The sequence below is a fragment of the Chiloscyllium plagiosum genome, chromosome 5 (genome assembly GCF_004010195.1).
Source record: "Chiloscyllium plagiosum isolate BGI_BamShark_2017 chromosome 5, ASM401019v2, whole genome shotgun sequence".
In the NCBI taxonomy this organism is placed as follows: domain Eukaryota; kingdom Metazoa; phylum Chordata; class Chondrichthyes; order Orectolobiformes; family Hemiscylliidae; genus Chiloscyllium; species Chiloscyllium plagiosum.
Window position 1 is genome coordinate 65,101,483 of NC_057714.1, and position 23,009 is coordinate 65,124,491.

The 23,009-nt window shown below is 43.4% G+C and overlaps 1 protein-coding gene across 1 annotated transcript in view; it reads left to right on the forward strand.

Moving 5' to 3' along the window:
* The window catches only part of kcnh8 (potassium voltage-gated channel, subfamily H (eag-related), member 8), a 448,052-nt gene that overhangs the window by 248,482 nt on the left and 176,561 nt on the right, over positions 1–23,009 (forward strand). Inside the window, exon 6 of the mRNA XM_043690211.1 lies at positions 535–692. Within this exon, the coding sequence (XP_043546146.1) occupies positions 535–692 (158 nt within the window). The remainder of the gene's footprint in view (positions 1–534; positions 693–23,009) is intronic.

A 23,009-nucleotide genomic window follows, 5' to 3' on the forward strand; every position in this document is an offset into this window, starting at 1 on the left:
CTGAAGTCTTTAAACACCAACTGCTTTGCGTTTAGTGCACTCATCAGCAAAAGACCATACAAATTAATTGGAAGATCTTTCAAACAACAATCTACACATTATTATATAAGTAATTTATAGTTGTTTATCTACAAAAAAGCTACTACTGAACTTAGTACGCCAAATAATGAAACGTGCAATTTATTAAATCACATTGCCTTGCTCATGACAGCTAATTTATGATACTCCTGTAACTTGAACAACACAGTCGGGGTTGCCATGTTGTGCAGTGTTTAAAGACATAGATAAAGCTGATTTTTTTCAGACCATTCAATATGCAGGAAATGGAATATGAGTAGTTAATACATTTAATAGTGATGACAGTCACTTCAAATCGATAGTTCTTTTTTCAATTATACGTATGATCAATTTACATAAATTATTTCATTTACAAATTTAGTCAGAAAGTCTTATTTATTTATATTAAATTTTCACACCAGCTTAAACAAAATGATCCACAATAACAAACTGTTTTTACTCCTTTATGTCAAACAGATATTATTCTGAATTTTCGAACTACATATGTCAGCAAGTCTGGACAAGTTATTTTTGAAGCTCGCTCTATTTGTATTCACTATGTAACAACGTGGTTTATCATCGACTTGGTAGCTGCGCTTCCTTTTGATCTTCTCTACGCTTTTAATGTTAATGTGGTAAGTTTAATATTCACTACCACTGAGCATTTTAATGTTTAATTTATTACGTCATTAAAGTGTCCTCCTGGCAATCATTTTAACATGGTCCTTCTCTGCTCTTCATTCTCATATCTTAAGGTCAGTAAGGGTTGCCACACAGATTGTGCCATTAGAAATTTGTTTGATATAATCTGTGTATTGTACAGAAATGTATTGTTGGGATTTGAATAACTAAAGAAGGAGGAGGCAATTGACCCGGGAGTGTTCAACATTGACTCCAGACATCATGAAATCTCATGGCACAAGGTCAAACATGAGCAAGGAAACTTCATGCTGATTATCACATACCATCCTCCCTCTGGTGATGATAAACAACTTGGAGGAAGCAGTGAGTGTGGCAAGGTCCTAGAATATATTCTGTGTGCGGGATTTCAATATCCATTACTGGAGTGGCTTGGCTACAGCATTACTGATCTGAGCTGGTCAGGTCCTAAAGGACATAGCTGCAAGACAGAGTCTGCAGCAGGTGGTGAGGGGAAAAACACACTTTACCTAATCCTTACCAATGTGCCAACCACAATTAGATCTGTCCATGACAGTATCGGTAACAGGGACCACGACACAAACCTTGTGGTGAAGAAATCCCACCTTCACATTGCAAATATCCTTTACTGTATCGTATGGCACTATCACTGTGCTAAATGAGAGCGACTTTGAACAGATCTTGTAACTCAAGACTGGGTATCCATGAGATGCTATTGGCCATCAAAAGCAGCAGAACCATCATCCAGCCCAAAGTGCAACCTGATTGCCTGGCGTATCCCCACTTTACCAATACCATCAAGCCGAGGGATCAACACTAATTCAACAGCGAGTGCAAGGAAGCATGCCAACAGTAACACCAGGCATACCACAAAATGAGGTGGCAATGTGGTGAAGCTACCAAAGAGGACTACTTGTCTGTCAAAACACTGAGTGATAGAGAGAGCCAAGCAAGTTCTACAACCCACATATCATTTCTAAGTGCAAATAGATTCTTGATTAATAGGCAATCAAGTGTTGTGGGGAAAGGGCAGGAACATGGATGTGAAGAGTGTTGAATCAGCTATGATCCTATTGAATGATGGAGCAGAGTCAAGCGACTGAATGGCCTACTCCTGTTCTTTGTTCTTATTACTTGTCTAAGCTCTGCATTTGGGCCACATCCAGTCATGAATGGCAGTGAATAATTAAGCAATTCACTGGAGGAGGAGACTCTACAAATATCCCCATCCTCAGTAATGGAGAAGCCAGACACATCAGTGCTGAAAATAAGACTGAAGCATTTGCAGCAACCTTCAGCCCAGAAGTGCCAAACGGAAGATCCATTCATTGAGGTCTACTCCAGAGATTCCCAGGATCACTCATGATAGTCTTCAACCAATTCAATTCACTCCTTATGATATCAAGAAATGGTTGGAGACACTGGATGCTGCAAAGCCTATAGGCCCTGACAACATTTTGTTAATAGTAGCAAAGACTTAATAATTGCTCAAGAACTTGCCACACCCCTAGCCAACCTGCCCAGTACAGCTACAACACTGACATCTACCCAGCAATGTGAAAAATTGCCCAGGTATATCCTGTACCCAAAAAAAAGGACAAATCCAACCTGGCTAAATGCTGTCCATCAGTCAACTCTTAATTAATAAAAATGATGGAAGGTATCATTAAAAGTGCTGTTAAGCAGCACCCATTCAGCAATAACCTGCTCAGTGGCGTCCAGTTTGGGTTCCACAGGGCAACTCAACTCCTACCCTCATTACAGCCTTGGTTCAAACATGGACAAAAGAGCTGAATTCCAGAGGGTGGGTGAGAGTAGCAGTCCTTGACATCAAGGCTACATTGACCAAGAGTGGCATCAAGGAACCTTAAGAAATCTGGAGTCAATGGGAGTCAGGGGACAAAGTCTCTCTGATTGTTGGAGTCATACCTGGCATATAGGAAGATGTTTGTCTTTGTTGGAGATCTGTCATCTGAGCTCCAAGGCAGCTCTGCAGGAGCTCCTCAGGGTAGTGTCCTGGGCCCAACCATCTTCAGCTGCTTCATCAATGACCTTCCCTCTGTCATAAGGTCAGAAGTTGGGATATTCACCAATGTTTGCACAATATTCAGCACTGTTCACTATGACTCACATACTGAAGCAATTCCTGACTAAATGCAAGAAGATCTGGATGATATCCACGCTTGGGGTGAAAAGAGGCAAGTAACATTCATGCCAGACAAATACCAATCAATTACCATCTACAATAAGATGGCAAACATTTGGATGAAGTATGAAATATAATGGGGAAAAATGTGAAAATGTTCATCTTGGAAAGGAAAAGAAAAGATCAGTTTTTTTTTTAAAAAAAAGGGAAATGTTGCAGAAAGCTCAACACAAAGGGACTTTGGAGTGTTTGTGCATGAGACACAATACACTAGCACACAGATGTAGCAAGTAACCGGGAAGGCTAATGGAATGTCGGCCCTTATTTCGAGGGGTTTGAAGTATAAGAGTAGGGAAGTCTTACTGCAACTGTACGAAGTGCTGGTGAGGCCATATCTGTGAGCATTTTTGGTCCCCTTATTGAAGGAAAGATATCACTTCATTGGAGGCAGGTCAGAGAAGGTTCATCAGGATCATCCCTGGTATGGAGAGATTGTCTTTATGAGCAAAGGCTAAACAGGTTGGACTGTACTCACTGGAGTTTAGAAGAATGTGAGGTGATCTCTTTGAAGCATAGAGGATTCCTAAGGGGCTTGACCGGGTAAATGCTGAGATGATGTTTTCCCTTATGGTTCATTCTGGAACTAGAGAACATAGCCTCAGGTAAGATGCTAGAAGACCGGAGGATGGCTAATGTGATGCCATTATTTTAAAAACAGGTGGTATGGAAAAGCCAAGGAATAGTAGACCAGTGGGCCTGACCTCAGTGACAGGTAAGTTGGTGGAGGGGATTCTGAGGGACAGGGTTTACATGTATTTGGAAAGGCAAGGACTAATTAGGGATAGTCAACATGGCTTTGTACATGGAAAATTGTGTCTCACTAACTTTGTGACATCTTCAAAAAAAACTCAAATCAAAGAAGATTGATGGCAGAGCGGTGGACGTTGTCTATGAAGGGCTTTTTGCCCAAAATGTCAATTTTCCTGCTCTTCAGATGCTGTCTGATCTGCTGTGCTTTTCCAGCACCACACTCTCGACCCATTGTCTATATGGAGTTCAGCAAGGCATTCAAGGTTCTGCACGGTGGGCTGATTAGCAAGATTAGATCATATGGAATACAAGGAAACCTAGCCATTTAAATATAAAATTGGCTTGAAGGTAGGAGACGGAGGGTTGGTTTTGGGACTGGGAGGCCTGTGATCAGTAGTGTGCCACAAGGATCTGCTGGCTCCATGCAGAGGGTGTTGCACATATGGAATTAGCTGCCAGAGGAAGTAATGGAAGCTGGTACAATTAAAACACTTAAAAGGCAAGTGGATATGAATAAAAAGGGTTTGGAGGGATGTGGGCCAACAGCTGGCTAATTGGACCAGATTAATTTAGGATATCTGGTCAGGTTGGACAAGTTGGACCAAAGAACCTATTTCCATGCTGTACAACTCTATGACTCTCATAGTCTCACAACAAAAGGGTGCCAATTTAAGACTGATAAGAGGAGGAATTTCTTCTCTGTGGGTTGAGTCAAAGAATCAAAGAGTCACACAGCATGGAAACAAGCCCTTTGACTCCATGACTGTCATCTCACTAAGAAAAGAAATTCCTCCTCTTCTCAGCCCTAAATTGGCACCCCTTTGTTCTGAGACTATAGAATCATAGAATTGCATAGCATGGGAACAGGCCCTTTGATCAAACTCGTCCATGTCGACCAGGTTTTCTAAACTGAACTAGCCCCATTTTACCTGCGTTTGACCCATATCTCTCTAAACCTTTCCAATCCATGTACCTGTCCAAATGTCTTTTGTGTGGACCCAGCACCGCTTCTTGTGACACACTACTAGTCACAGGCCTCATCTTCTGCCCGACAGTCTATTGCCTGGAGGACTCAACGTTGAGTTCTCCAATTTCAAATAACCTTCCCACCCATCCCTTTCCAACCCCGCCTCCTCCTTTCCATCCCTTTGATCGATCTCTCCTTTCAGCTACCAAATGGATTAATTCCTCCTATTAACCAACCAGGTCGTACCCACCATGTGTATTCACCTATCACTACCTCACCACCTCTCCCATCCCCCCAAAAAATCTGCAGCTCCCCTTTCCCCTCCTCTATTCCTGAAATGTCAACTTCTCTCCTCTTGATGCTGTCGGACTTGCTGTGTTCTTCCAGCCTCCTGTTTGTCTGCTTCCACCACTTTCTCTGGCAGGTCATTCCTTAAACACACCACCTTCTGCATAAAAAAGTTGCCCCTCAGGTCCCTTTTTAAATTGTTGCCTTCCTCACCTTTTAAACTTTTTGTCCTCTACTTTTGGACTCTGCTAACCTGGGGAAAAACCTTGGCTATTCTCCTTTATCTCTGCCCATCATAATTTTATGAACTTGCATAAGGTTACCCCTCAGCCTCCTAGGTTCCAGAGAAAAAATCCCAGCCTCTAGTCTCAACAACATCCTTTGTAAATCTTTTCTGAACCCTTCTTCAAGTTTAATAGTATCCTTTCTATAGCAGGGTGACCAAAATTGTACACAGTACTCCAAATGGGGCCTTACTAATGCCGTGTACAGCCATTACATGACATCCCAACTCCTGTACTCAATGATCTCAATGAAGGTAAGCATGCCAAATGGTGCCTTCACCACCCTGTCTACCTGCATTGCCACTTTCAAGGAATTATTTACCTGCACCCCTTGGTCTCTCTCAACAAAACTCCCCACAATCCTACCATTAACGGTATAGGTGCTGCCCTGATTTTTCTTTGCAAAATACAACACCTCATACTTATCTGAATTAAGTTCCATCTGCCACTCCCTTGGCCCACTGGTCCAGTTGATGAAGATCCAGTTTTAGTCTTAGATAACTTTTTTTCACTACCCACTATGCCACCAATTTTGGTATCAACCACAAACATACAAACCATACTTCCTGTATCCTCATCCCAATCGTTTGTATAAATGACGAAAAACAGTGCATCCAGCATCGATCCTTGTGGCACACTGCCAGTCACAGGCCTCCAGCCTGAAAAAACAACTCTGTACTCCCACCTTCTGACTCCTACCATGCTACAAGTTTTGTATCCAATTGGCTGGCTCACCCTGGATCCCATTTGAGCTGACCTTATTAGCCAGTCTAACTTGCAGAAGCTTGTCGAACACCTTCTGAGGAGCTCCCTGCCACAGAGAGCTGGGAGGACCCAGAGCCTTTGTGTATATTTAATGCTGAGCTAGTCAGATTCTTGATCAGTGAGGAAATCTAGAGTTATGGGGAAAACGCAGGAAGTGGACATGAAGAATGTCGGATCAAGCAAGATCCTATGAATGGTGGAACAGGCTCGAGGGGCCAAATGGCCTATTCCAGTTCCTACATCTTTTGATCTTATGGACACAATCTAACCTTGCCCCTTTGACCTTTCAATGGCATTGCCAGCATTGAATCACCCAATATTACCATCGTAGACTTTACTGTTGACCAGAAACTGAATTGGACTCGCCACATAAATGCAGTGGATGTAAGGACAGGTCAGAGGCTAGGAATACTACCATGAGCAATTCACCTCCTGACTCCCCATAGCCTGTCAATCTACAAGGCACAAGTCAGGAGTGTAATGAAATACTTCCCACTTGCCTGGATGGCTGCAGCTCCAGCAACACTCAGGAGGCTTGACACCATCTAGGACAAAGCAGCCCACTTGATTCATACCTTATCTACAAATGCCCAGTACTTTCAACACTAACGCTCAGAGAAAGGCATAAATACTATCCATAAGATGTACAAGGTCTCCTTAGACAGCACCTTCCAAACCCACGGATACTTCCATGCAGGAGGAAAAGGCAACAGAAACATGGGAACACCCCAAGTTCCCCTCCAAGCTACTCATGATCCTGACTTTGAAATATATCTCCATTCCTTCAGCATCGCTGTGTAAAAATCCTGGAATTACCTCCCTAACAACATTGTGGGTGTATCTGTCGCACGTGGATGGCAGTGATTCAAGAAAGCAGTCTGTCACTATCTTCTCATGGACAACTAAAGGCAGGCAATAAATGCTGGCTCAGCCAGCCATCTCTCCATCCCATGAGTGAATAAAATAAAACTTCAACTTGTGTTTCTATTACTTTTGGCAGAATTCTTCCTGTTTTATGTGATATGATCAGTTATAATATTATACTTTTCATTTAATGCAAGCTATGAAACATGAGCATCAAATTCAAAATCTGATGTGGCCATTTGAAGGTATCAATGAATATTGAATGAGAAATTGTGATTTTTGCATGTTTGAAATCTTATGTTCTACAGTAGCAGTATGTTTTGTTGATTTAGAGCTAATGTGATCCTATAATTCCTGAAATTAAATGCATGATTGGAAAATGAAATGAAGGCAGTATGTAAGATAGTGAATATAATTTGAAATAACTGATTAGGGAAATAATAAAAGAACACAATGTCAGAAAGCATGAAACAAGAAATAAATGATATTCCCATTGAAGCCCTTCTTCAAGTGAATCGTTTGCAATTTATACTTCCATAGATCTTCTCATATTTATTTAATTTCACAAATGCATAACTAGGTTTTGCAGTTTTCAAAAGAGACAACTTACTCATCATCTGTGGACCATTGAGTAAAAAGGAATCATCTGAAATAGTAATCTGACATCATTGTCATTAACAGTCTGCATTAGAAAGGTGACATTTCTATATTAAAGTTAGGCGAGCAATATTCTTTGTGACAGCATTTCACAGAATATTTGATGCATTTCTGAATACACTGTAAGGCGTGAGTTATGCACATTCTTTTATAAAGGGTTTATTTCCTGGTCGTAATTTACTTTCTCTTCAATCCCAAAACTCTGTCCCTATGCCATGCTGAGACAGCAACTGATCCTTTTTCCTTTTCAGTGCTTCACCTAACTGCACTAAGTACAATCTGTTCTCTGTTAATAAATGTGAAGCTGTTATTACCTTTCACTAAATACTGTACATCTTTTCCACCACACCTTGAATCTTGCAACTGCACATATCTGTAGCAGACTAAACCCTTCCTCTGTTTGCCTTCCTCAGTTTATGTGGTGCTCAGATTTGCTAAGATTGTGTTAGTTAGTACAAGAGGATAATCCAGTTCAGGAACTTGCAGACCCAATTTACTCCACTCTTAATATTCCAGTGAGTGATTTTCAGCTGAAAATAAGATCAAACATATATTGTAGGGCAGCTGTAACACTGAATGTCATCAGTTCAGGCAAGGCAACTTGACAGAGTAAAGAACATTGTAAATGGAACCAGTGAATGACATCAGGGCTTCACTTCTCAAGCCTAATGAATGTAGAAGAATGAGAATCACTTCATAAATGGACTGGCAAGGAGATAGGTGCAGAATTCTTCAGCTGAGGACAACTTTTAGTCATTAGATGAAATGATAGTGTGTGGTATAGTTCAAGCTAAAGCCCAGGCTCATCCTCTGATGACAAGGAAATGCTCACTGACAACTGCACAATGTTCAGCACCATTTAATAACTCCTCTGATACTGAAACAGTTCATGTCCAAATGCAGTAAGACCTCCAGATTTGGGCTACAAATGGCAAGTAACATTCATGCCATATGAATGCCAGGCAATGATCATCTCCAGCAAGATAGAACCTATTTCCCCATGACATTGAATGGCATTACCACCACTGAACTCCGCACTATCAAGATCATGGGGTTTACCATTTAACAGAAACTGAACTGGACTAGCCATATAAACACTGTGGCTACTAGAGCTGGTCAGAGGCTAGGAATCCTGCAATGGGTAACTCAACTCTTAACACCCAAAGCCTATCAGGCTTCTACAAGGATGAATACTCCGCACTAGTCTGCAGCCAAGCTCTTTCCAATTAATCAAATCTGTCTAATGCAATGTGGAACTGAATATTCTAGGTCTTAATGGTATCAGTTGAAACATTAGTGAGAGACAAATTATTCTTACATTGTTAGGCACAGCCCTATAGATGGCCTTGAAGATACTTTGCAATTCAGTAAACCTCTACCACATCTCTGACATAACTACGGTCATGCGATGTTTCACATCCTCCACAAAATGACAGGATTCTTCTTCATTGATTCATACTGTAGTGGGATTAATTGGAAATAAACTGGTCTAAAAATAGAAAGCATTACAAAAAAAAAGTGTTTTTGAACTAACGAAATCAGCATAGCCCAATATCAAATCTCAAGATTTTCAACCATATGGCATGGACTATTAAAATTGGTTATAATCAATACATCTCTGTGCCCCAAAAATAGTCCAGTGTTGTTATTTTAAATGGTAAAAACTGCATTAATAGAGAATTGGTGCTCCAGTCTGATTCAATTTAAAGGATTTTATGCATGTAGAAATTTAACAACTCCTATTTCCAAAAGAATATGAATTCTGGCTGGTGTCCAATGACAATGCCATCTCTTTATTACCTATTTCTAAATTCATTATTGAAAGCAGCAGGTTTGCAGACTATCTGCAGTAGTTATTGCTGTAACTTTGAAAAAACAGCATGAATAATAATTGTTTTCTTCAACAATGATAACTGTTGGTGGTTTTTAAAAATTATCGTTATAACCATGATGAAAAATTGGCATATTTATGTATACTATTGCTTCAGGATTCTTGTTTAAAGCTTGCATCATTAAGTGGTAACTGTTTAGTTTGCTGGCAGGAAGAACATGGAAGAGCCTAAGCCTAGCTTATGATATGTTTTTAAATGTTATATTCTGTCAGGAAACTGATAAATGGGGCAGGATCTCGTAAAATTTCAAGAAACAGTAAATGAGGTGGAGGGATGTGCTCAATTGTGTTTCGAGCTGTATATCATATTCACTACGGTGGGCTAAAAGTTGGAAGTTCAGTTTGTAGCAGATTAAAGGTGGGTTGTTGTTCCTAATACAGTTAGTGGGATCCTTTTTTTAATGCACTGAAATGTCATCAATACTCATTAAAATGCATGATTACCAGATTAACTTATATCTTTGCAATAAGTTGTTGCAAATGATAAATTGACAACTGGTGAAAAATGGCTTGCTGCAGGTGGGGTCACCTTGGTGGGTTTGGAGTGTGTATGAGCTAATTGTATTGAACAAACAATATTTTTGGACCAGGTAAGAGGAGACTGAACTGTTGCATTGAGCTTAGGTAATGGCAGTCTCAGGGGTTTAGCGTATGGATGCTGATGGGCGGGAGAGGAGCTCATGTTCTGGGAAGTTTGGGCATTGCAGTCCATTGAAGGGAGGATGGTGGCTGTTCAAGGAAGTTAGGGCATGACTGTTTGTGGAACAGAGGGTGACAACTGTCTACGAGGTTTGGAGAATGGGTGTCTGAGACAAGGAGGTTAGGTTGTGACAGACCTAAGAAAAGTTTTGGGGAGCAGAGGGATAGAGCTGACAACAGATGAGGAACATTTGTCCAAACATCACTTGAGCATAAAAGAGAGGTGAATAAAGTAAATGTGTTAGATCAGTAGTGAGGCTGGGACACCCAAGGGGAGATCAAGTGTGATAGAAGGTGTTTTGAACATGATAGTTGAAAGGTCCAGGATGCCAGATGAAACTTGATTGTGAGGAGAAGCAGCCTCTTGGTTGAGAGTCAGTTTAATCAATGGTAACGATGATGACTCAAGGGTATTGACACAGGACTAGGCTAATGAAGAGAGGATATTGGATGATTGAGGTCAGGTCGGAGGTGGCTGAGGGTAGTTGCATGATGATGATGGCTTGCAGCTCCAATGGGTGATTAGGAGTATCCAAGCACATTAACTATGGTTATATTTACACCCTACATATATGCAAAGATGATACTCCAGGCTGAATAAATGCAGAAGGAGTTTTAATTTCCGGGAATTCAAAATGTTTACTGTCGTGTTTGCAGTGGCTAGCTTCATTCCAATCTCTCTCTCTCTCTCTCTCTCTCTATGTGACCACACTCAGGCTTAATTAATCACACACAGTGAGCAACCAACAGACATGCACAATTAAACATCATGCCTTCTTCCTCATACAAGTACATAGTATTTTAAACTGAACAATCAAATGCAATAAACAATTTTGCCTTATTACAGTTCAATTTGTTTATTTACTCTAAATACAAAAATGGATGCCAAAACAGGAAGGTCGAAGGTGATTTGTGAATTTGAGGTTCTGCTTCTGAATGATCACTTTGATGAGGCAGATTATCAACATTGTTACAACTTGCCTGGGAAGATAAACATATCTCAATGGTGCCACAAGCCAATCCAAAACGTACAATATCTGACTCAGCATCCTGAGATGTCAAATTTTCCTTCTGACTGCTATTCAGGACAAAAACAATTCACAGTTGGTTTGGTGCCGTTGACACAGTAGTGGACTAGAAGGCCTGGTTTCAAGTCTCATCTACTCCAGAGATATGTCATGACATGTTTGAACAAAAAAATCACAAAATGTTCATTAGTAACAGAAAATAGCTATTGCAGCACACACAACTTCAACAAAAAAACAGGCAAAAGCAAGGATTACAAATCTATTACAGGTATATTGCAACTTTATACCACTTCAGAATCCGAAAGTACCCACACTCCTGTTCAGATTAGAGAGAGGCAGATCATTTGACACAGACATTCTGAGTGGGAAAGGAATATATGAGCTTTTGGAAACAAACTGCAGTCCATTGTCTCTACTGACAGTCCATGACAAAACATACTTTGTGAACAACATTTCTCAAAACTCAGTGATCAATGTAGTGGTTGTGGAAGTTGTAGCAATTGAGCTAGATCAGCCTTATTAAAAACTGGGACACCAGAGCACATCAAAGGTAGGAAATTTTACAAACAATTCTACACTTCCTGACTCCCAAAGCCTGTCCACTATCTACAAGACACAGGTCAGGAATGTGATGGAATTCACCCGACTTGTTTGGATGGGTGTAGCTCTGCCAATGCTTATCGAAGATAAAATCTTAAATATTCACGTCGTCTCCTACCTCCACAGAGTAGAGTGGTACGTAACATGTACAAAATGTACTTCAGTAAAGCTCTGATGCTCTTTCAGTAGCATCTTACTGTTGTGGGGAAAATCACCAGCCTCGGAGTCTGAGTTGGGGTTCAACGACAGAGCTTATTGTACAAGGAAATACCGGCACTCCAGGGAGAGAAAGATACCAACAGCACAATGGTCAGCTGCAAATCTTCTGTCCACCCGGAGCACATGTCAAGATACTTTTATACATTTTGTGATATATTAGATCAGTGATGAGGTTATTGTCTCTGTAACACCGTTTGTTTGTTGTAAACATTGCAGAATCGTTGATAGTTTCGGTGAGGTCATTGTCAATTCTAGTGCAGCCTTTGTTAATTTCAGCATGGTCGTTGTCAGTTTCAGTACAGACATTGTCAGTTTCAGCGTCTGCGTGGAAGTCCATTGCTGTAGTAATGGGTGCTAATCAGTCTTCCTGAGAAGGACGACTACTGCAACCCTGGCTATGAGCAATTTGTATTGATTCTGTATCAAACTGTTAGCATTTCTATCAAAGGAGTTGGCTGGGCGCAGACACTTCAGTGGGCAGTATATGTTACTCATGTGTATTCTCTCCCTCACCCGCCTTAAACTAATAAACTATGTTGTAAGTGCAATGTGCTGGCATTCTGGTGGCCCCAGGCAGTATCTGTGTTTGCTCTGCTGTCTCTCTCCATATTGTAGTCCGGTGGCCATATTGTGTCCCAAATGGCCCACTTATGGTTCAGCGGCCATCTTGTGTGCCCGTGTGCCTAGTGTTACCCTGCCCCACTTCAGTCCCCACTTTGTGGTCAAGGAGGCAACTTCAGAGATCTCCTGCAGACCACCCAATTTATATGAAGAGGTAGGTCATCTCTAGGAACTCCCTCTCCCGAGGGGTATCATGGAGTGCCAATTTCATTGGGGGGCTCTTCTGTGGTGACACTCGCTGTTGGTTCAGTTCTCGTCAGTAGCGCCTTACAGCAGAGCTTTACATACCGGAGGCCCACACAGAATACCAGCATGAGTACGATGACGACAACTATACCATGTGTCAAAGAGGCTCCCCAAGATTTATCTATCAACCAATTTAGACAGCTGTCTGTAATTGTGGATCCCTGTTGAAAATTATCTAGCGGTCTCGGATATTCTTGATGGCTTCTGTAATGTTATAAGAGTCATCACTAACATGATTGATACAATTGTCACCAATAATTGTACAAACTCCCCCTTGCTGTGCTAATTGATAATCCACCACATAACGTGTCTGCTGTATGTAGAGTCTGAGTTCAGCCAACTCTGTATTAATTGTTTCCAGAGTTTTTGAGGTATTATTGCCTAAGATAGTCAGGCCACATACAAGGTAATTTCAGATTCTAGCACTGACGACCTCTGCTGTGCCCCCTACCCCAAAGATAGAGATCCCAAGAATCCATATCCCAATGATGACCCCAAATTGTTGAGGATCTAGCAATCAGCACAGAACTCCTGGCTGATGGAATAGGTCACTATCCTTCTCTGCACATGTTACCCGCTGGGGCATGATGCAATAAGGGGTGCAATTGTCCCTACCGTAAATAGGTTTGGGAGGTCTGGAGTGCCTGTCACATAAGTCCTCTTAAATAGAAAAACAAATCCCTTCACTGCTTAGTAACATATATTGTCCTGTCCGTCCACCTGTCTGTCCACCCATGTTGCCCCGATCCCTCAAGTGCCCCCCAAGCTGGTAAGTGTCAAACGGGTATGTCCATGTGGTAGAGCTGACATGGGTGCCATTGCACTGCCCACGGTTACATTCAAGCATGCCTGCTCGCTGCAGGTGCAGATAAAGTGTCCCCTAGTGACTGTAAAGCGCTAATAAGTGTACTGTGTCTGGACGCATGAGTCATTTTTGGGAATCAGGGCATAAACGTATCCCCATTCCTGCTCTGTGAAACAGAGTGGGCAATTACCAGGTTTTAAATGGGTCTCCCCTTCCCTAGGCTGGGGGATTCGGCCCCATGGGCTGTTGGTCCTGCCCAGTTGCACACGTCTGCCCTGGAGTCCCCGTTTGTATTTCCATATCTGCCCCTTACACGGCGCTCCTGAGGTGTCTACTGTATACAGGTCACGAGGGGTCCACACCGGGGTGGCCACAAATAGGCATTCTACTGATCACACCAGTGGGTAGCAGACAGTTTGGTTCCCATGCAAACTTCGGTGTGTTTCATAGAAGAGGTTATCTTCAAATCCTGACATGCTCCCAACAGTCGCAACACTTAAACACAGTAAAATACATACAGGTAAATACATTTTGCAGTTAAAATAAAGTTATCAGTCAAAGTCTTTGCTTGTGGCAGGAGGTGCAGTTGTGCTTCTGTGTGGTTTGTTCTGTTGGGTTTTCCGTACTCCCCCGGGATGACCGTCTTATCCGCCATTCCTGTCTGCACCTGGGGAATGTCATTAGTTTGGTCACAGGAGTCTTTAAACAGTTTGAGTTGGGTCCAGGGCTTCCATGTGCCTTTTTCTTTAATATCTATACAGGCACAGGTGTCCCCATTTATTATCATGTCGTATGGCCCATTCCATTTTGGGGCAAAGCCTGGTTTGTCGGGCAGTGCTCGCACCAGGACACGGCTTCCTGCTACTGGGACCTCAGAGAAGACTTTGAGTTCCCTTGCCCTGCCCTTTTTGTCTTGTTTATCAATTACAGGTTTCCACATCCCTCTTAATCGGGTGCTTAATTCTATCACATGCTGCCAAATTTTGGCTTTTAGTGGACACACATCGATGCCACCTGTGATTATTGTCTTTGGCAATTGCATTGCTCGCCCGGTCATCAATTTATATGGTGTTAGCCCAGTTGCCTGATTCATGGTGGCTCTTAATTTTATCAGTATGGCTCACAGCATTTCAGCCAATGCCCTGCCTGAGGATTGTATAGCATTAGCTACAGTATTTTTGAGCGTTCTATTCATTTTCTCTACCATTCCTGAGCTCTGGGGGTGATAGGGAATGTGAAATTTTTGTCTAATGCTGAGTAATTGGCAGACAGTCTTCTTGGCCTTGCCTGTAAAATGAGTGCCTTGGTCGGAGTCGATCTGGAGGGGTACCCCCCACCACGTGATTACCTCCTCCGCTAATATTCTGGCGACAGTGGTCGCAGTGCAGCTGTTGGTCGGGAATGCTTCTACCCACCGGGTGAATTGCTCTATGATGACCAGGCAGTACGTTTTCCCAGAGGAAGGTAGCAGTAGCCCCATTAAATCCACCTGAAGGTGTTCCCAGGGTCCCCTAGTTCTGGGCTGGTGTCCCATCTTAACTTGTATGGGTCTCCCTGGCTTATGTTGTGCACAAACCATGCATTTGTGGCAGTCCTTGGCCATGTCTCTTCCTATTCCCTTCCACCACCACTCTCTCCCTAGGCTTGCTATCATGGCCGCTCTACCTGTATGGAAGAGCACGTGGTACAGTACAAGCAATGTGTTCTGTATACACGCTCGTGCTATCACCTTGTCTGATCACCTCCAGACACCATCCTCCCCTTTGATTGCCCCCTGCAGTCTCCATTGTTCTCTCTCTTCTTGTGAGGTGTCCTCCTGTAGCTGCTAAATTTGGATAGCACCTTTTGCTAAGTCAATAATGGCTATTGTAGCCTCGTCAATGGCTTCCTGTTCTAGGGCTTTCTGAGTTGCTCAGTCTGCTGCCTGGTTTCCTTTGAATTTTAGCCAATTTGGACTGTCTTTTGCTGGCTCCTTTTGATGGGCTTTTATTTGTATTACTGCAGCCTCTTTTGGTTGTTCACTGGCACTCAATAATGCCTGAATTCTTAATTGGTGTCTAATAGGGTTTCCCCCCCACGGTGGTGAACCCTCTTCTACCCCCTGCCATCACGTATTCATGGACTACTCCGAAAGCATATTGACTGTTCGTATATATAATCACGATTTTTCCTTTTGCTAGTTCCAGTGCTTTAGTGAGTGCTACCAATTCTGCTACCTGTGCAGACTGACTTCCATCAATTCTTCCGGACAAAACTATTTCTAACATATCATTTACCACAGCTCATCCTGTTCGGGGTGACCCTGCTACATATCTTCGTGACCCGTCCACTAGGACGGTCTTCTCTGCTGTGCCTACGGGGATATCTTTTACTCTCTCCCTATCTTCATCCCCATCTATATCCCCACAGTTGTGCGATTCCCCTGTGTCTAGAATCCCCTCAGCTGGGTTTTCCCCCATATCCCTGACTATTACCACGGGCTGACTTGGGGGTAAAAGAACTGACTCCCACTTTGCCCTTCTCATATTGGAGATGGCCCTCAGTTTCCCTGTGTTTAGCATCTCTACTAGGATGTGTTTACTGTGGAGGATGACATTCCCTGTCATTACTATGGGCTCGATAACCCTAACGGCCCAAGCAGCACAGTCTAAGGCAGCTATTCCCCCAGGCAACTCGGTGAGTACTGGCCTTCTGTAGTTGAGTAATAGGAGAAAGTGAGGACTGCAGATGCTGGAGTACCAGAGTTGAAAAATGTGGTGCTGGAAAAACACAGCAGGCCAGACAGCATCCGAGGAGCAGAAGAATCGACGTTTCGGGCATAAGCCCTTCTTCAGGAAGAAGGGCTTATGCCCAAAACGTCGATTCTCCTGCTCCTCGGTAGTTGAGTAATAGAGATGGAAATGTGTTGCTGGAAAAGCGCAGCAGGTCAGGCAGCATCTAGGGAACAGGAGAATCGACATTTCGGGCATTAGCCCTTCTTCAGGAAGTTGAGTAATACCCTACTGGCCTTTACCTGCTACCATGGTCTTGAGTGACCACTGCGGAGTAAAACCCTCCTTCATTGTTACAGTAGATGTGAAAATTCTTGCTGGGTTCTGGCAGCCCTAGCCCAAGGGCTGATATGAATCAAGTTTTAAGCTGACTGTATGCCTCTTCCTGTTCTGGCCCCCAGATTACAGTTTTCAAGGTGGGCTTGCCTCATTTAATTAATCTCTGGATCAGTTCAGCCAATTTTGCAAACTTGGGTATAAAGCTCCGACTATAGTTGAATAGCCACAAGACCTTTCTGACTCCCCTGACAGTGGCAGGTCAGGGCATCTATTGGATTGCCTTCTTGCGGTCATTGGGCATTTCTTTGAGTCCCTGGGATGTGAGTTATCCCAGGTATAAGACTTGTGTTTTGCCAATCTGTGCCTTTGTGAGGCTGACTTTTAACCCTGCAGTTGCCAATGCCTGCAATACAAGCCCTAAATCTTCCTGGTGTCCTGACTCGGACTCTGCGGCAATTAAGATATCATCTACATATTGGAGGGCAGCGCTACCCTCTGGTAAATCTATTCTCTTCAGAATGTCACTCATCATCACCCTGTGAAAAATAGTGGGGCAGTTATGGAACCCTTGTGGCAGGCGAGTCCACGTGTACTGTCTGTCCCTTACTGTAAAAGCGAATTTGTTTTGGGACTCAGGGTGTAACAGTATAGTCCAGAACCCATTGGCTCTGTCCAAAACAGTAAAGATCTTGTGTTTGGGGGCTACACCATTTAAAATGGTGGAGGGGTCTGCTACAATGGGGTGCAATTTGGGGTGACCTTATTTAGTCCTGTATAATCAATGGGGAACCTGTAGCTCCCATCAGGCTTTATTACTGGCCATGTTGGTGAATTAGTTGTACTTGTGGTTTCTTTCAGGATTCCCTGTTTCACTAGTCCTTGCCCTATCTCCACAACTGCTTTTTCTGCTTTGGGTTTTATGGGTATTGCCAGTGGGGCTTATGCTCTGGTCCAGATACCCATATGGGGTCTATGTTAACTAGATCTGTATCTAAGTTTGTTTCTGCCCAGGCTCTGGGAACAGAGGCGCAGATGGCTCCAAATCCCCCCTTTTCGAGGTTCCAGTCCCTACTGGTGACTGTAGCTACTTTAATAGTTTCAAGGTGACTTGTAAGTTTCCCAATCTCGGTCTTTTGACTATCCTGCCTGGGTCAAATCAATTTCCCTTTTACACAATCGATTAGAACACTGTATTCTCTCATGAGATCACTGTCCATTATGTTGCCCTCATTATTTTGGCATACATAGAATTTCATATGGATATATGTATTGTTTATTTCTATGAGGGTAGTTTTGCTTAGGTAAGCTGATGTTTTATCCCCTCATATCCCAGTTAAATGTTCATTTTAGTTGTGTGTGGTAAGGATAAGTTTGTGATAGATACGGCTGCTGACCTCAGGATTCCCTTGGTTCTGCGGTGTTCCGGTTGCCCCATGCTTTTCCCAGCACATTGCTTCTATATTTCCCATTCTGTTGCAGTGGCTGCAGTATTTTACATTGTTCCCTGCTCTAGTCCCTGCTCGTCGGGCCTTACATTCTCTAACAAAGTGTCCCTGTCGGCCACAGTTGTGGCAGGATAGTTTTATTCTACTCTCGCCTCCATTCCGGGAGGCTGCTTTGTCAGGTCCTGCCTTTATCGCAGGAGCTTCTGACGCCTGCACCCCACTAGCCTACTCAACTATATCATCATATTCCTGGGACGTTATTACTCCCATTTTTAGGATGGCTTGGTGAGCGCTAGAGAGCCCATCTCTAAAAGCTTGGATGAATGCCCAGTCTCCCCAATCTGGGTTTGCTTGCCCTGAGCATTCCTGATAGACCCTAAATAATCGTCCCCCATACTCAGCGGCTCCTTCCCCTTTAAGTTGCTTCGTGGTCATGATCTTGCTGCAGGTCATGGGAGCATTTCCTAACACCGTCTGGATTTCCTCTTTACAATTGGCGAAAGGGGCCTGTTGAGAATCTATCTCAGCTGTGAGGGCAACAGCATGTGTCCACTATCCTCCCCTAAAGTCTTGGGTTGTTGTAGCAGCAGGTCCACCAACTACCTGTCTCCACTTGTCCCGCTGAGCAAGCTGCCTGGACCAGCTGGTGTATGTCTCTCAGGTACATTTGGTGCCCTACCCGTACGCTATCCAACTCTTCCCAGAACCTGGTATTTGCACTTTGGGGCTGTCCAAGGAGGCCATAATTTGCTGCCTCTCCCCTGGGGTGAAGAGTTTATAGCTGAAAATGTGTTGCTGGAAAAACACAGCAGGTCAGGCAGCATCCAAGGAGCAGGAGAATCGACGTTTCGGGCATGAGCCCTTCTTCAGGAAGAGTTTATAATTTGCTTTGGGGTGTGAGTCTGTTCCTCCTCTGGTAACAGGCGCGAAGTTATACTCTTGCACAGTTTGTCCAACAGAGGGAGCAGTTGGTCCCTGCTGGACGGTTTCATAGGAGGGGCGAGAGTCAATCTCCCTTTCCTCCTGTACTTTTTCTAATCTTCGTTCTAGCTCCTTTATCCTATCCTCCAGCTCCTCAATTAATTCTTGGCCTTTTCTGCACCTGTTGGTGGAGGCACCTACTGGGTGGCACAGTGGCTCGGTGGTTAGCACTGTAGCCTTACAGCGCCAGGGACCTGTGTTCAATTCCAGCCTCGGGCCACTGTCTGTGTGGAGTTTGCACATTCTCTCTCTGTCTGTCTGGGATTCTTCTTGGTGGTTTGCTTTCCTCCCACAATCCAAACACATGCAGATTGGGTGAACTGGCCATGCTAAATTTCCCATAGTGTTAGGTCCATTACTCAGGGGTAAATGTAGGGGGGGTGGGCTTTTCTTTGGAGGGTTGGTGTGGACTTGATGGGCCAAATGGCCTATTTCCACACTGTAGGGAATCTAATCTTGATGTAATTTATTCTGGTCGCCACATTACTAAAAGGATTTGGACACTTTGGAGAGGGTGCAGAGAAGGTTTATGAGGATGTTGCCTGGTATGGAAGGTGCTAGCTACAAAGAGAGGCTGAGTAGGTTAGGCTTATTTTCATTAGAAAAAAGGAGATTGACAGGGGACCTGACTGAGGTTTACAAAGTCATGAAGGGTATAGACAGGGTGGATAGAAATAAGCTTTTTCCCAAGGTGAAGGATTCAATAATGTGAGGTCATTCTTTCAAAGTGAGAGGTGGAAAGTTTAAGAGGGATACACGCGGCAAGTACTTCACACAGAGGGTGGTGGGCACTTGGAACGCATTGCCAGCAGAGATGGTAGAGGCAGGCACGGTAGATTCATTTAAGATGCGTCTGGACAGATGCATGAGTAGGTGGGGAGCAAAGGGATACAGATGCTTAGGAATTGGGCGATAAATTTAGACAGTGGATTTGGATCGGTTCAGGCTTGGAAGGCCGAAGGGCCTGTTCCTGGGCTGTAAATTTTCTTTGTTCTTTGTTCAATTAAGCCTGCTATTTGGTACACTAACATTACCCCTATCCTTTTAGTTTTATTTTGTTTTTGTTTATCTAGCTACTCTCTCTTAATGTCTGGGATGGATCCCAACCATTCTTCTTTATTTGCTTGTCAACCCTTGTCTGTCTGCCTTGTATTTTCTCAATAAGGGAACCTGCAGCATCCCCCTTAAAACTTTGATTTGCCATTTAGCAGATTGTGTACCCCTGGATACCACCAACAGTAAAGTGTTCCTAACTGGTGGTGACTTCTCTATTCCCTAGCCAATGATACTGTCCCAGCACCATCCGTATGGCCATAGCAGCATCCTGGCAAGGTGTGCACTCTATCAGTGGGACTTCTCTACCCTCCCGGCCACCACTACCAGTCGGCTGGGAATGCTGGCTTAATAGGATGTGGTCTGTACCAGGACTCCTCTACACCCCTCGGCCACTTCTACTGACCCAACACCTCCCAATAGGCCCAGAAACCTACCTCTAACCCAGTGTGCTGTCTACCAGTGGGACTCTTTACCCTCACAGCCACTGTCACTATTCAAGCTCTATTGTTCTACTACAGACTGACAGGGTATCACGGTTACTCACAGTGTCCACACTGCAAACGTCGGTAAGGTGCGCTCCACTGAGATTTGGCTCACTACATTGGAAATTACAAATACAAACAGCACCCAACTTTTAACTCAAACTCTAACTGGACTCTGTGTTGTTCACCCGTACAGAGTCCAATGTTACCTTACTTTGCCACTTGTGCTTCACAACTCCAAGTACCCTTGGCGCCTCAATTCCCACTTCAAATCCCAACCCTCACGTGGAGGGGCTACCCCTCTTAACAACCGGTTTAGGGCAGGGTCTTTGAGGCAGGCACTCTTGTCCCCTGGCTGTTTCAGCACAAGCAGCAGATTCTTACAACAGTTAATACAGTTAAACACTTATTCTCCACAAACATGCACTTATAAAAAATCTTTTAACTCAGTACTGTAGCAAATTAGACATTGTAATCGGTATACCTTTTAAACTGTGTCCTTGGCCCAGTCTGACTCTTCCTGTTTGCAGGTACAAATTGCTTCTTACCCCTGCTCCCTGATCGTGGCCTTCGACCAGGGCACCAGTAGTAGGAACCCTGCTCGCAGCGCCAATTGTTGTGGGGAAAAACACCGGCCTTGGAGTCACAGTCATTGTTAAACGACAGAGTTTATTGTACAAGGAAATACCAGAGATCTGGGGAGAGAAAGACACCAACAGCACAGTAGTCAGCTGCAATTCTTCTGTGCACCGGGAGCACATGTCAAGATACTTTTTATACATTTTGTGATATAATGGATCGGTGATGAGGTTATTGTCTCTGTAACATAGTTTATTTGTTGTAAACATTGCAGAATCGTTGATAGTTTTGATGCAGTCATTGTCAGTTCTAGCACAGCCTTTGTTAATTTCAGCACTGTTGTTGTCAATTGCAGCGCAGACATTGTCAGTTTTAATGTCTGTGCGGAAGTCCATCGCTGTTGTAATGGGCGCTAATCACTCTTCCTGAGAAGGACGATTACTGCAGCTCTGGCTATGAGCACTTTGTATTGAGTCAGTATCAAGCTGTTAGCATTTCTATCAAAGGTGTTGGCTGGACCCAGACACTTCAATGTACAGTATACGCTAGTCATGAATATTTTCTCCCCCATCCACCTTAAACTAATCAACGAGGTTGTGAGTGCATTGTGGTGGCCCCAGGCAGTGTCTGTGTTTGCTGTGCCGTCTCTTTCCATATTGTGGTCCAGCAGCCATATGGTGTGTCAAGTGGCCAATTTATGGTTCAGCGGCCATCTTGTGTGTCCGTGTGCCTAGTGTCACCATTCCCCGTGTCATCTCCCACATCATTACAAAACCACGACTTCTGCCATAGAGGCAACCAAGGGCAGCAAATGCACGAGAACACCACCTCCAGCAATGATGTCCTCCAAGCCACAGGCCATCCTGACCTGGAACTATGCTGCTGTTCCTTCATTGTCACTGAGACAAAACGTTGGAACTCCCTTCCTAACAACTCTGTAATCATGCATATCCCACATTAACTACTGTGGTTCAGCAATGTGGCTCATTATCTGTATGGTATGTATGGAAAATATACAAGCAATGTTAAGTCATAGAACATAGAACATTATAGTGCAGTACAGGCCCTTTAACCCTTGATGTTGTGCAGACCTGTGGGACCAATCTGAAGCCCATCTAACCTATGCTATCCCATTTTTGTCCATATGCCTATCCAATGACCACTAAATGCCCTTAAAGTTGGCGAGTCTACTACTGTTGCACCCTTTGTGAGTGGAGCTTATTTCATGACATCAGTTAACCCTTTCAGATACTAACTCTCCTATACTACAATCGCCAACTTCTCCAGTGTAATTACGAATGGGTAATAAATGCTAGATTATCCTGCAATGACCACATCATGTGAAAGAATACAGTTTTAGAAATTCTGACTAAATGCTATGTAGGTCATGAACAATAAGCAAAAAAAAAATTGATTGCAAAGAGATGCTTCCACTGCTCCAAAACTATCAATTGGAAATTGTTGCCATGGTTTTATTGGCTATGGGCCAGTGGTAGAGTTTCAAGGTACATTTTAACAAATTTTTTCATAGAAACTATGTAGCTTGTATATTCAAACAAAATCTTCTATACAGTTACGCATTGCTGGTCACCAGGCTGCTTTGTGGAATTGTTTCATCTTAACAACACCCAGCTATGTTGTTATTGGTGTCTGTGGCTTAACTGATCAAGATCCACATTCAATACAGTTATCATCTAACAATGTGAGTTTATTGTATTCCTGTGCAGTATGGAACATATTCTTCTGCTATTTCTCAAGTGCATTCTATTTTTTAAGTAATGGCCTACTGCTGTAGTACACTGTCTCTTG